The 14,358-nt window shown below is 42.2% G+C and overlaps 1 protein-coding gene across 1 annotated transcript; it reads right to left on the minus strand.

Annotated features, from left to right (window-relative positions):
- Positions 1-9,824: 9,824 nt before the first annotated feature.
- LOC122065406 lies at positions 9,825-10,220 on the minus strand. Its single transcript, XM_042629227.1, has one exon. It carries the CDS (start codon positions 10,218-10,220, stop codon positions 9,825-9,827), a length of 396 nt encoding a protein of 131 aa, XP_042485161.1.
- Positions 10,221-14,358: the final 4,138 nt, after the last annotated feature.

The raw sequence follows: 14,358 nt of genomic DNA on the forward strand, positions 1-14,358 counted from the left end.
TTGATTTTCGATGGCTTGGTGGATGAGAGGAGGTCGGTGGAAGAGGATGGTAATGTGATGTTGGTTTGGATGTTCTTCTATGGTTTTTGAGAGATGAGAGGAGAAGAGGTTGAACCAATGGTTTATGGGAGCAAAAAGTTGTAGGAAGGCAAGGATTGTGAGGTTGGGTCGAGGAACACCTCGGTTGGGAAACATCCAACGGGAGGTAAACCAATGGATAGTGCTTAGGGGAAGGCTTAGAGCAATAGTGTAGGCTGAGCAGAGGTGCCAAAAGATACATTTGTAGATAAGGGGAAGGTCTTGAAGTTCATATAAGGTGGTGAAGGTGAATAAGGTCAGGAAAGGGAAGTCTGGGTGAAAAGAAAGTCCAGGGAAGGGTAATCCTTCTCGTCAAAGAGCAACTTCGAGGAGTTGGATTGATGTGGTTTTGCTATAAGAAATGACTCTTCTCAGAGTTAGATCTTGTAGTATTTCAAATGGGAGGTTTGGTGGAAGAGAACAACAAAGGTTATGGCCAGGTGGTGGAGGTTGAGATTGAGAGGTTGAGGCCCTAGGGGTTATAAGGAAAAGTAGGGGTATGACAGCAAAAGTTGAGGTAGGTCGGGAGAGGAAATCTGCCAAAACATTTTCTTTTCCTTTGATGTTTTTGACATCAAATGACCACTGGGAAAACCACTGAACCCATCGGAGAAGTTGTGCATGAGGAAGGATCTTCTGCCGGAATTCAAGCATGAGGGGAAAGCTTGACATGTCGAGTTCGACAAGGAACTTGTGGCCAATTAGATGAAATTAGAATTTTTCTATGCCACGCTTGACTGCGAGGATTTCCTTAAAGGTAGAGTGATAATGAGCTTCAGAGGGTTTGAAAGATCCACTCTTGTAACCACAGACAGTCCTTTTGGTGGCTGGATCCTGTTCTTCAAGGAGAACTGCACCCCAGTGGGTGTCACTGGCATCTGTTTGTAAAATTCTTTTTCCAATAGAGGGGATCTGGAGAGTGGGGAGAGTCTCAGAGAGTTTCTTTAGAGCTTGAACTGCTATAGTGTGATCAAAAGACCATGGATGAGCTTTTTTACGCAAAAGCTGGTGAAGCAGTGAGGTGTGCTTGATCTGTTAAGGAAGAAACTCTGTCATGTAATTGACTATCCCAAGAAATTGTTGAGCTTGATTTGTTGTTAGAGGACCATCTGAAAATAACTGCAAGAAGTTGCTATATGAGGTTGCAGTTTATATTGTCCGTAGGAGATGGTTACTCCGAGAAAATCAATGGTGGGGACAATTTGCATCTTCTTAAGAGAAAACATAAGACCATAATCTTGAACAATCTTGTGAAATTGTCGAAGAAGTCGAAGATGATCTGCTTCGTCCTTAGAGAAAAGGAGAATATCATCAATATATATAAGAGCATGGTCTTGGATGGGGGCAAAGATCTTCATCATGGCTCTCTGAAAGATTGATGAGGCTCTCTTCAGGCCAAAAGGCATTACTGTCCATTGCAGATGGTAGCCTGGAACACAAAAGGCTGTTTTTGGTCTATCTTTGGGGACTATCCCAAGTTGCCAAAAACCTGCTTTGAGATCAAACTTGGAGAAGATATTGGCATGGGCCAACTGGAGGAGTAAGGCCGGGCGAGTTGGAAGTGGAAACTTATCATCAGCCAAAAAGAAGTTTAAAGGCCGACAATTAATCACCACTCTTAATTTTCCACGAACATGTTCTGCTCTTTTGTTGATATAAAATGCTTGGCATGCCCATGGGGAGAGAGTGGGTTCCAGAAGACCTTGAGACTGTAATTGTTGAATCTCTTGGACCGCCAGAGAAAGATGTTCCGGATTCATGCCTAGATGGCTGGCTTTTGTTGGATTAACATCTTCATTTTTCTTGAAAGGAAGTGTAATAAAGAAGTCAGGGTTCTACTATAAAGGATGGGAGCATTTTGTGAGAAATTTTGTATGAGATTCTACACATGATGTTGAAAGGATATGTGCCTTGAATTCTTTGAACAGAGATGGTCCTGCAAAAAAGAGGTTAGAAATAGGAGACCAGGAAAAAAGTTGTTTATACACAAGGCCATGAGGAGTCCATCTGAGGGAGAGATGACTGAGGACATCAAAACCTATGATGAGGTCTTTTCCTGGGAAATGGGTTCCTAAGACTATATGGGTAAAAGACAGGGAAGGAAGAAGTTGGATTTTAATGGGATGTTTAGACACTAGGTTGATATAGAAAATTTCACCATTAGCTGCAAGAAATGGTAAAGGGGGATCCTAAGTCTTCCAAAGGGATTTAGGAAGGACTTTTGGATTCATAATAGTGGTAGCAGCTCCTGTGTCTAGGAAAGCTATGATTTTTATGGGTTTGGCATAAGGTTCTGGGATTATTTGGACAGAAACATGTGGGAGAGTGATTGTTTGGCATGGAAAAGGAGAGGGTTGTAAGCTTGTTTGGGAAGGAGAGATAAAAGGAATAACCTAGTAGAGGGGATCAGATTCCTCAGACTCGGAGAGAGAAGACTCTAGGTCTAAGTCTGGTACTGGGAAATCTATGGCAAAAAGAGAAAGATCTGTGGGTGATTCATCAAGGGAATACAAAGATTCCAAGTCTGCATCTTGAAGATCTTCATGGTGAAGAGAAGATAGCATATGCATGACCTTGTCTTTCTTGCGAGACAGGGGACAATTTTTTGCAAAATGTCCTTTTCCACAGACATAACAAGAAGTAGACTTGTTCTTTCCTCTGAATTGCTTTTTCCGAAGAAATCTCCATTTTTTCTTGAACTTTGGGGAGCGGAGGGAGAACTTCTTTGTAAGTTTTCTTTTCTGATGAGAGAAAGGTGGAAACCTTCTGTGATGAGAAGACCTTTTAGTAGAACAATCACAGGATTTGTCACCTTTACACTTGATCTTGAGGTAAGAGGTATCACAGGCAGAGGAGACCCTATTAGATCTGTCTTGCAAATCCTTCCAAACTTTTTTTATGTTGCAGAGTTTGTCAAGGACAGCAAGAGCATAGCTGTAGAGAGAACCAATAGTACATGATGCTAGGGGAATATTCTGGTTCCTCAAAAACTGCTGTGTATTTGCACCAAGGAGTTCTGGAAGAGAATTTAGGAAGACTTGTTTGAGATTTTCATCATCAATACCGCCAATTTTATGGAAGCGGTCAGTCATTCTTGAGAAATGTTTGTCAAGATCTGATCTGTTTAATGAACAACACTTCATCTGAAGAAATTCGTCACAGGCTTTTGATAAATCATTAGAAACTGGGCCAAGAAACTCTTGATAGAGAGTGGTAATAAACTGGCTTTCTGTGAGCTGAACTAGTTGAAGTTGTCTGTAAGGGCCAAGAGCTAAATACCATTCTCTGAGTTTTCCTTGGAGTCTTGCAACAAATTTAGACAAGACTGTGACGGTAGAGGCGCTTTCATGAAGTAGTTCTGCATTGATCCATGCATGAAAATCTGCAGTTCTTGATGCCCATTTAGGAATAGGGATATCATCGAGAGTGAAATACTGTTTAGGGTCCTGGTTTTGGTATGGGGTATATGGTGTAGGTGGAACAGGATTAGGTCTAAGCGGTTCTTCAGGATTTTGGATTTCAGGGTCGTCATCCATTTCTGAAACATGAGGAGCAGTAGGGCGAGGACCATCATTCATGAATGAGGGAAGAGGATCTGTAATGGTAAGGTTTGTAAGGTACTCAGATAAAGCATTTTTTGAGGGGGTAACAATGGTGTGGATGGTTTTAAGTGGTTGAGTGGTTGCAGGTGTAGATGGGGGAGGAGTAGTCTGAGGAATGGGTGGTATTATTGGTACTGGAGGTGGCGGTGGTGGGTAAGGAACGGGCATAGGGTAAGGTGTAAAAGGAGGGGGTGCTGGTAGGGCATCTGCAAATTCTTCTTCATAATCATCACTAAGATCCATAAGTGTCGTGGTACTTGTCCATGTTGGAGGAAGTCTACCACGGGGCCGACCTCTAGTAGCTCTTGTTCTTTTAGGAAGAGAACGCTATTGTCGTTGGAGTTCTTTGAGTTCTTCAATAGGAAAAGTCCTTGGAGAGGATACAACAGGTGGAGCAGGAGAGACATATATAGCAAAAGGATCTTGTGGAATGAAGCTTGGAACTGTAACTGGAAGAGGTTGTTGTTTGCTTGGTGCATAAGAAGAAGGTTGTGGCCACTGTAAGCTTTGAAGTTGAGCTTTGAGATAACGGAGATGCTTTTCCTTTTGTCCAATAAGGGCAAAAGCAGCAGTGGTATTTGCGACACTAGAAGCAATTCCAACAAGTTCTGCATGTATTTGATCAATTTCTCGACGGAGATATTGTAGAAGATGATCATGATGGGTCAAAGTGCCATGGGTTTGTTGCGTTTGGGCCAAAATCCTTTCAAGGTATTGGTTTTGAACAGTGGCATTTTCTGCTTGCCAATTCAAAGCTGCCTCTGCTGGAGAAATTTCTGAAGATTAACCCGTAGCACGGATCGAAGGTTTTACCTTCCAAATATGGCGAATACCATGAACATCTGGGCCAGAGTCACTGAGTCCTGGAAAGTTCTTGAGGGGGGAAGAAGAGGAAGATCCTGGAGTGTACATACAACAAGGAGGAATTACCGGAGGAGGAAAATTTGGTTGAGGTGGAGGTTTGCAAGTAGGGGGAGAAGGATGGGGTGTAACCTTAGTCTCTCCATTCTTAACAAAGAAGGGGTATTTGGATTCATTAATGAGGGGACCGATAGAGGGATCTCCTGCCTCATATCGTTCTTGGAGGATATGTTGGGAAGACTTTCGCCTGGAAGAACGACGTGAAGGAGGGGTGTCATCCTCAGAATCTTATAGGCAAGAATCACAGTCACAGAGGTCAAAATATTTATAACCAGTAACGGGATCTTGAAAGAAATAGCTTGGGTCTCCTTTTGAATCAAAAGATTTGATAGGAATGTTTTCTTGAATTATACCAAAAGAGGTTGGGAAAGGAGAAGGACGGGTTTGAGGTTTTGGAGGAGGAAACCAGATTTCTACTTCACCATTGGGGTGACTGACATATTCTGGATCTATAGACTGGACTAGTCCTGGAGGGGCTTGTGGCTGAGAAATAGAGACCTGTTGTTCATAGGCTGTAACCCAAGAAGAGGGAAGGAGGCGAAGGAGTTCATCTCGAGAAATCTGTCGTGGGACATAGGTACAACAAGGGACTTGGTTAGAGTCCATTGTTATAAACAAAGCATCTTCTGAATGGTCTGTAAGAAGATCAAAAGCATGATTTTGCAATCGATAGGCCATCTGGTAATGTAAAGTAGCAGCCTTGGCAATGGCATTCTGGGGAACACCAGTAATTTGGATTTGAAATTTGAGAGCAGTGGGGAGAAGAGGATCTGACAGTGGAATGTTAAAATTAGGATACAGAGTTAAGAACATTGTTCCTGCATTTAGGGTTGTTTGAACAGTAGCAATTACGGCATGTTGATACCGCGAAAACCGACTGTCGAGAAGGGCTACCCGAGAGACCACTGGGAGTCCTTTTCTGCCATGGAAAGAGAGAGCAAACTTGATAGCTCCAAGATGGAGGTGAGTATAACCTTGCTGGATCGACTGAGAGATTAACTCCAGAGGTATCTCAAGGGTGAAGAGTTGTTCTGTTTCAGTAGCAGGGACCTGGAATTAATCAAAGCGAGAAGCTTGAACCAATTTTTTCAGGGGTGGAGTCTTCTTAGGTTTAAGAAGGGTTGCCCATTTTGAAGGAGTTGAGGTCTTTGGGAAGACAGTGTATGGATTTATAAGTGAAGTAGGAGTAACAGGAAGAACTTGATCATCAAGAACATAAGAAAGTTCATAAAGATAATCTAAAGAAGATGAAGAAGAGGAACAAGATGAAGAAGAACGTCACGTCGTGGAGAAGAAAAGAGAGAGGAAGAGGGTGAAGCCATAAGAAATTAAAGGAAAAGGATTGGTAATTGGTAAACTCCAAATCTGAACTATCACCACTCATAGGAGAAACTGAAGTAGGTAAAAACACAGCTAGTCTAGGCCGATCAAGAACCCCCCTGATCATAGTACCTAACTGCAGAGCAACCCGAGCCAAAAAGGGCACTGAACGACATCCTTAGCCTGAAAGCCCACCACGCTCAAGGGTCTTTTTCTGCTAGAAGGAACCAGAAGCAGGGATTACTTGCAAAAGGGCATGGCCTAGACTGTATCTTTAGCTACAACAGGCTCAATCCGAACAAGAGTGATAGCCAGAGGAGGAGTTTAGCCGGAGAAGGAGAAGAAACTTGCCGGCTCTGATACCATTTTTCTCAAGCACAGATGCTCATTTCCAAACTTCTATATTTATGATGGGAAATTAAGGCTCTATTTATAGAGCAACTTACAACATTGGATCCAATACTAGTGGACCCTACACACATAATTACAAAGCATACTCGTGGCAATACTCGTGGACCCTACACACATTATTACAAAGCACGAGGAGATAATGCAGATGGCACTTGGCGTTTCTGTGTGGACTATCGCGCTCTAAATGCCGTTACCATAAGAGACCGATTTCCATTCCCACAGTTGACAAGCTGCTAGACGAATTACACGGGGCCAACTATTTCTCTAAATTGGATCTTCGTTCAGGTTATCACCAGATACGAGTGCGAGCTGAGGATGTACATAAAACAGCGTTCCGCACGCATGACGGTCATTATGAGTTCTTTGTGATGCCCTTTGGCCTCCCCAATGCCCCCTTAACTTTCCAAGCCACAATGAACTCTATATTCCGCCCTTACCTATGCCGCTTTGTGCTCGTGTTCTTCGATGACCTACTGATTAACAACCCAACGTGGAATACCCACATGACACATCTAAGGATAGTTTTACAAGCATTACAGGTGCATGATCTCTACGCTAAAAGGTCTAAGTGTGCATTCGGCCTACGCTCTATAGAGTACTTGGGCCATATCGTTTTCTCTCAAGGAGTCGTCATGGACCCGAGTAAAATTTCACCAATGTTGGAGTGGCCAATCTCCAAATCCTTGTGGCAATTGAGAGGATTTTTGGGCCTTATGAGGTATTACAGACGGTTCGTGCATTGCTATGCCCACGTGGCCGAACCCTTAACGGATCTATTGAAGAAGGGGGCCTTCTCATGGACAGCCGCTGCCCAGGCAGCCTTTGAGGAATTGCAACGGACCATGACCACCACCCCAGTGTTAACCTTGCCAAATTTCTCCTTACCCTTCACAGTAGAAGTGGATGCCTCAGGGGTAGGCATTGGGGCCGTATTGTCACAGCAAGGACATCCAGTGGCTTATTTTAGCAAAAAGCTCTCTCCCAAAATGCAAGTCGCCTCCACATACGTACGAAAAATGTAAACCATTACACAATCCGTCTTGCGCTGGCAATAATACCTCCTTGGGCGGAAATTTCTCATGATGATTGATTAGAAAAGCCTAAAAGGGCTCACCAACCAAACTATCCAAATGCCAGAGCAACAACATTGGCTCTCTCGGCCTCTTGGGTTCATGTTTGAGATCGTGTACCGCCCAGGCAAAGACAATTCCGCAGCCAATGCCTTGTCCCCTGTCTCTGTAGAATCGACAGTACTATTTTCCTTCTCTGGGCCAGTTCTTGACTTCCTAGAAAAGCTACGAGATGAGGTAGCTACCAATGCCGAGCTCCAAGCTATTTGCATGGGATTAGCTTCGGACCCGGACCGATACGAGGGCGACTACATGCGCAATGATTTGTTGTATTATCAACAGAGGTTAGTGTTGGCATCTAACTCCCCATTAAGGGAGAAATTCCTTTATGAATTTCACTTGTTCCCAGCTGGTGGACATGCGGGCTTTTTGCGCACTTATAACAGGGTCGCGTCCAACCTATATTGGAGAGGGATGAGAACTTACGTAAAACAATTTTTGGCTGCATGGGCCATTTGTCAACAGACCAAGTACCTCACCACCTCTCCTGCAGGTCTTCTCCAGCCCCTCCCACTTCCCAGTCAGGTATGGGAAGATGTCTCTATGGATTTCATAATTGGGTTGCCAAGCTCGAAAGGGAAGACAGCAATTCTGGTTGTAATCGACAGACTAACCAAGTACGCCCATTTTTGTGCCCTTGCAAGCCATTTTACTAGTCACAAGGTCGCAGAGACATTCGCTTTAGAAATTATTAGACTCCACGGCCTTCCTCGGTCCATAGTGAGTGATTGCGACCCCCTCTTTATCAGCAAATTTTGGCATGATCTCTTCCAACTTCAAGGAACGACCCTCTCCATGAGCAGCGCCTACCATCCCCAGTCGGATGGCCAGACCGAAGTCTTAAACCGATGTCTAGAGATGTACTTACGAAGTTTCGTATTTGATGAACCCAACCGGTGGGCGAATTACTTGCATTGGGCAGAGTATGTACCAATACCGCTCACCATACAGCAGCGGGAATGAGTCAGTTTCAAGCGTTATATGGACGACCACCTCCAACTTTGTCCAGATACATCCCAAAGACTTCCCCAATTGCAGCGGTGGACCAGGAATTGTAGAGCAGAAACGGGGTACTCCGAAACCTGAAGTTGAACCTCTCCCGTGCCCAAGCTCGAATGCAAACACAGGCCGATAAATCTCGCATTGAAAGAGAGTTTGAACCGGGAGATTGGGTCTACGTGAAACTCCAACCGTATCGTCAACATTTGGTTGCTCAACGCAACCACCCGAAATTGGGTCGATGTTTCTTCGGGCCATTCCCAGTACTGAAGTGAATTGGCAAGGTCGCCTATAAATTGGAGCTTCTGGCAGAATCTCAACTTCACCTAGTCTTCCATGTATCATTATTAAAAAAAGGTGTCGGGGATCACTCAGCTCAAATCACTCCTTGGCCCCTACACACTACTGAAGAGGACGCGACCCTAGTACCCGCAGCCATACTAGACTCACGGTCTATATTAAGACAAGGTCACGTAGTGAACCAGGTCTTAATACAATGGAGTGACCTTCCCCTTGAAGAGACATCCTGGGAAGACACGGAGGCACTACGACAAAAGTTTCCATACATGAACCTTGAGGACAAGGCTCGTCAAGAAGGGGTGAGTGATGATACAATTCAAATGGAGAAGGAGCCATGGGACACGTCATTTGAGGACGTGACACTATCAACTCAGGCAACGACAGAGGCACGACGTTCTCAGCGACAAAGGAGATGCCCAATGTTCTTGAAGAATTACGTATAGGGGACCACAGCATGTGATTTCTGAAATTCTGTTGGGACGAGATCCCATTTTGATACGAACTGTAAAGGCCATTTGGCTATATATAAACAGTAGGGTATTGGGTGTAAGGGTATGCATGATATAAAACTCCTTCATTCTCTCTGTTCTTTGGAGGTGGCTAACCTCCAATTAGTCTCTGCGTTTTAGTAGTTTCCATTACCGCCGGCGGCATGTACTGTTAACTATCATAAAAACAGAAGCTTTCTGTGTGGTAGACAGTGTTTTACAAGTTCTTGATTCAGATATTAATATATTATATGATTGGTAGATGTTTTCGCACATAGGTGAAAATGAAAAACAAGAAGTAAAGGGGCAAAAAATCATACAACAACTAAATAAACAAACAGATAAGAACAGACAGGATAATTAGGTAGATTATCTCATAACAAGAGCATCATTTAAAAATTAACAAAAGGAAAGAGATAATTCCTTACCAGGTAAAACAAGAAGTAAAGGGGGGAAAGAAAAAAAAAGTCATACAACAACTAAATAAACAAACAGATAAAAACAGAATAATTAGGTAGATTATCTCATTACAAGAGCATCATTTAAAAATTAACAAAATAGGAAAGAGACAATTCCTAACCAGTGTTCGGAGTGATCCAATCGCACCGCTTCAGCTGAACTGGCGGCGAGTCTGGTGACAGCGAAGCAACTTCAACTCCATCGGGAACCACCTTAACAGATTTTAAACCGTTCGGCTTCATTCTCCTTCTGAAACTCGCCATTTTCACAGAAGAAACCGTGCGAGAAGAATCCGACGAGCACGAACTGTCAACAGAAACATTACGCCGGTGAACGGATTCCAAAGACCGACTAGCCGGCCCTCTCATAAGTTGCGGTTTCTTCTGAACATCGTTTTTCTGTTTAGATTCTAGTGATTTTGAAACCCTAAGACTGTTTCCCGCTGGTCTGAGAACCGATTGGACTTCAGAATCCGTTTTGTTCAAGGGCCGAGACTCAGTAACCACAGACATTGCTGCAACCCCCTTTAATTTCTTCAAATTCGGGCTCTCTTCGTTCGGTATCCACTATGAAGACGACAAAAGACGAGGAACTATCAGTTGAGTAGACTACACAGTGCACCTCTGGGCTCCATTTCCAAGCTGCAACTACTCTCCTCTCTCGATTTCAGTGCTAAGAAATGAGATCTATGAGCGATATTTGAGCTAGAATTCGTGTAATGTCTCCCTAAACATCAAGAAAACAAGCTAAAATGTCTGGATGAGTTAGGGTTCTTAGTGGATAGCAGTGATGAGAGAAGCAGGGGAAGAAAGCAGAGAGAACAGAGTGGAAGAAAAACGACGTAAAAACGGACGGGTTTCGGAGGTTCAAAGTTCAAACAAATGTAACTACCATCCCGAGAAATGACCTCTTATAGCCGGTGACAATGCTTTCGTGTCGGTCTGGTTCTTCGCCGTCACCTTTCGTGTCGGTCTTGTTCTCAGCTTGAATTTTAACGTGGCCTTGTGGGAAAGTTGTTAGATACCGAAACTACCCTTACTTTTTATTTGGAACGGTTAAAACCAGAATTTAGGTGAACTTCCTTTAACCTCAGACCTACATATTAACAACTACCTGTTCTCTCAAAAATAGTGCTAACTATGTGGAGGGTAACAGCTTCACTAAAAATACCACCGGCTGAGTACGGAAGGAACAACTAGGAGTCTACTTTACGGGATGAAAAAGATCAAGAAAAAAAAAGATGGCAGGTGGATGAAATTTGGAACAATGCAGTGGAGCTTGGGAACCCCACGACTGTTATCTATACCAGTATCTGCCCTTGGACAATGATTTCCCTTCTTTGGAAATTGTAATTTTTTTTGTCTAAACCAACTTTTTGTATAAAAAGCTAGCAATGGAGTCATTCTCCTACTGAAATGTACAGCCCAAGAGGCTATGGAAAAGATAACTGGTGATTATGGATCCTCCTTATGTGTTAAACACCTATTTTGCATGTTAATATATTATGTTTTTCATTTAGGAAAAAAAAATGTTGGATAAATAGATGCTGCACATCTAAGGCAAGGTTATTGGTGTTCATATCGGTGTTCTTATAGGTCTTGGTTGATATCAATACAATACCAATGTTGATCGTCTGTGTTATGATAAAAAGATACTCACCAATGGTTGTGTGCCATGTGGCCCTACTGGGATAATGTGAGATCAAGCCCAATAGGCATTGGCAAGAGGTAGGTCGATCGGTTTAGGTGTGGTCAAGAAACATTCTTAATCAGGGCTTACTATCTAGCTCTGAATGAGACGATGTCTGAGTTACACTTGAATGGTCGGACTATAACTACACCCGTAGGCCTGAGAAGTGGCTAGCCATTGGGCACTCAGCAAAGGTGGGTGGGTAACCAAGCTGTCACTTGACACTAGATGTTTGTGGTAGGGGTGTCAATTGGATGATTCGGTTTGGTTTCGATCAGGTTGAATCGGTTTCGATCTAGGAATGAGGGAGACCAAAACCAATCTGTTAAGGAACTTCGGTTTTCAATCAGTTTTGGTTTCGGTCCGGTTTGGTTTTTATTTATTTCAATTTTTTAATATTGGGTTACTACCTGTTTAGATCGGTTTATTATTGGGATTAAACCATAATGAATCTTACATTCGTAACTTATAATGACAAGATTTGATGAAAAACACACTTTAAATTTTTGATTAAGTCATGGTTTATCATTGTAAGGGAAATACAACTAATATTGAAACCAGTGGATAACAAACTACTAAGAAGATAACTAATATTGAAATCACAAAATGAACCCTATTATCCAATCATTCATTTAACTATCCAACTAGTTTTCTATAGTGAGCAAAGATAGCAATGGAAGCATTATTACAATTTACAAATCAATTTCTCTATTTATAACCTAATATTTAATGATTTGTAATAATTCCCCTTACAATAAAAATTTTTTTTTTCACTCTTGTTGTAAAAAATGGATGATCAATTCACCAATTTATAATCTCAAAATCATTTTTTTATAGGTTTCATTCGGTTTGGTTATTGGTCAGTTCAGTTTGGACTGGTTGCCAACATACCTCAGTCCAAAAGCAATTTAATAAGGATTGGTTTGGTTCGGTTCAGTTCGGGTTTAATCTGTTGATTTCAATTGATTTTATCGGTTCGAGCTAGGTTTTGACACCCCTAGTTTGTGGGATCGCATGAACATAATACACTAGCTGCAAGGGTATACATTCCTAATCTAACACATAATCTCCAAGCAAGGATCAGATCCATCCTAATCAGGAAAGGATACCTATAAGGACTCCAAACCCCTCAATGGAAGGAAAGAGATCTCTCGGGGCATGCGGGATATGAAGAACTCCTATAATAACCGGAATATCTCCCCAATTTACTCTCCAAGTATAACCCCTACTATATTACGACTCCTATCGGTACTAGGAGACATGCCTAATTGGGACTCTCTGTAGCCATCATTCTGCAATTATAAATACTCAGGTAAGCCCCCTAACAGGGAATAAAACTTTTCCATTCTTTACTGGAATTGTTGTTTGCAGAGAAATCTTACTCAAGCATCGGAGAGTCCCCTATCTGTCAATCCGGCATTCACTCTCTTATGTTCGTTTTTCTGTATAGGACATGCCAAAAGCCTAGGAGGATTTCTTGCTGCAATAGTATGAAATCGGGCTCTATCGAGCTGGTATCGAACGTAAGTAAAAAAAATGATCCATTTTTTGTTGATACATTAAATTTGTATCGATATCGGGCTCCTGTGGCCTATATGTTAATAAGATATTGATACTTAGAAACTTGGCATAAGGGCAGAGTTTTAGGTATTGGTATTGGATCGGCCAGTTAGGTTGTGATCGATCAATACCCATATGATATTGATACTCATCTTAGTATCAGGTAAAAAGGTGGTTTTTTGAATTTATAATTGATTCCAACTTATAATGTTTAATACGTAGCCATGAATGATACTAGATCCAATACCATGAACTAAAACTATGTACAAGGGTGGCCTTTTTTTTTTTTTTTTTGTAACCCAAATATTATCTGGGACCTGGGGAAGCCCCTAAAGTATTATTAATAAAATAAGAAAGAATACAAGGGGGGACATAACTGGCCTTACCACAACCCAAACAACAAAGGCACTCGCACTGTCAAAACACCACCAAACTATCTAAAGGAAAAATTACATTTTAAAAATTGGCCACCCAGCTTTATCTTCCCTAACGATTCGGTTAAGCTCTCTAAGAAGAGTTTGATTACCGAGAAAAATAGACCCTGTACCTGAAGTACATGCCAAGTTCGCCAACCAATCTGTCGCTCTGTTACTTTCTCGAAAAGAGAAAGAGATTTGAGTTCTAAGAGAGTCATATAGAGTCATAACTTCCTCAAACCAATACCAGCAACTCCATAGGTCACATACCCTGTTAGACACTGAGTTCACAATCATAGTAGAATCAGAGTTAATAGGAAAATCTGAGAGACCCATATCCATACATAACCTTAACCCATCCCTCAAGGCACGCAGCTCAGCCACAAAATTAGAACAAACACCATAGAAACTAGAGAAAGTCGTAAGCACCTTGCCTTCCTTATTTTTGATGAGACCTCCCCCTCCACTAATACCTGTGTTTCCTTTGCTAGCTCCATCTACATTCAACTTGAATGATGTCACAGGGGGAACCCAAAACGTGAGAATTGGAGCTCTTTGCCTTGCAACAATGGGATTGATATTAAACACCTACAAAATAATATTCTCTCCTCATAGATGGACAATTTCTAAATTTAGATGGAAGAGGGATCTCATGCACCCCTTTTTTCAGTGTTTCTATGATCAACTCAGCTGTGCGGGCATCCTCCCCATGCCTACGATTGTTTTTCTCTCGCTGCAACTCCCAAACTATAACAAAGGTAATAATCCTTTAATGAAATCACAAGCACCCTTAAACCCTGCCTTAGATTGCCAAAATAAAATTCTACTCCTAATGTCATGGGTTGGAATAAAATCTACATCCAATAATCTTCCAAAATAATTCCAAACCTTTTTAGCTGTCCCATCCACCATTAAACAATGAGTGGCCGAGTCTCTCCAAGGGCTCTTGCTACAAAGACACTTGGAAACTAAGGGGATACCACTC

This window comes from Macadamia integrifolia, chromosome 2 (genome assembly GCF_013358625.1).
Source record: "Macadamia integrifolia cultivar HAES 741 chromosome 2, SCU_Mint_v3, whole genome shotgun sequence".
Taxonomy (NCBI): Eukaryota; Viridiplantae; Streptophyta; class Magnoliopsida; order Proteales; family Proteaceae; genus Macadamia; species Macadamia integrifolia.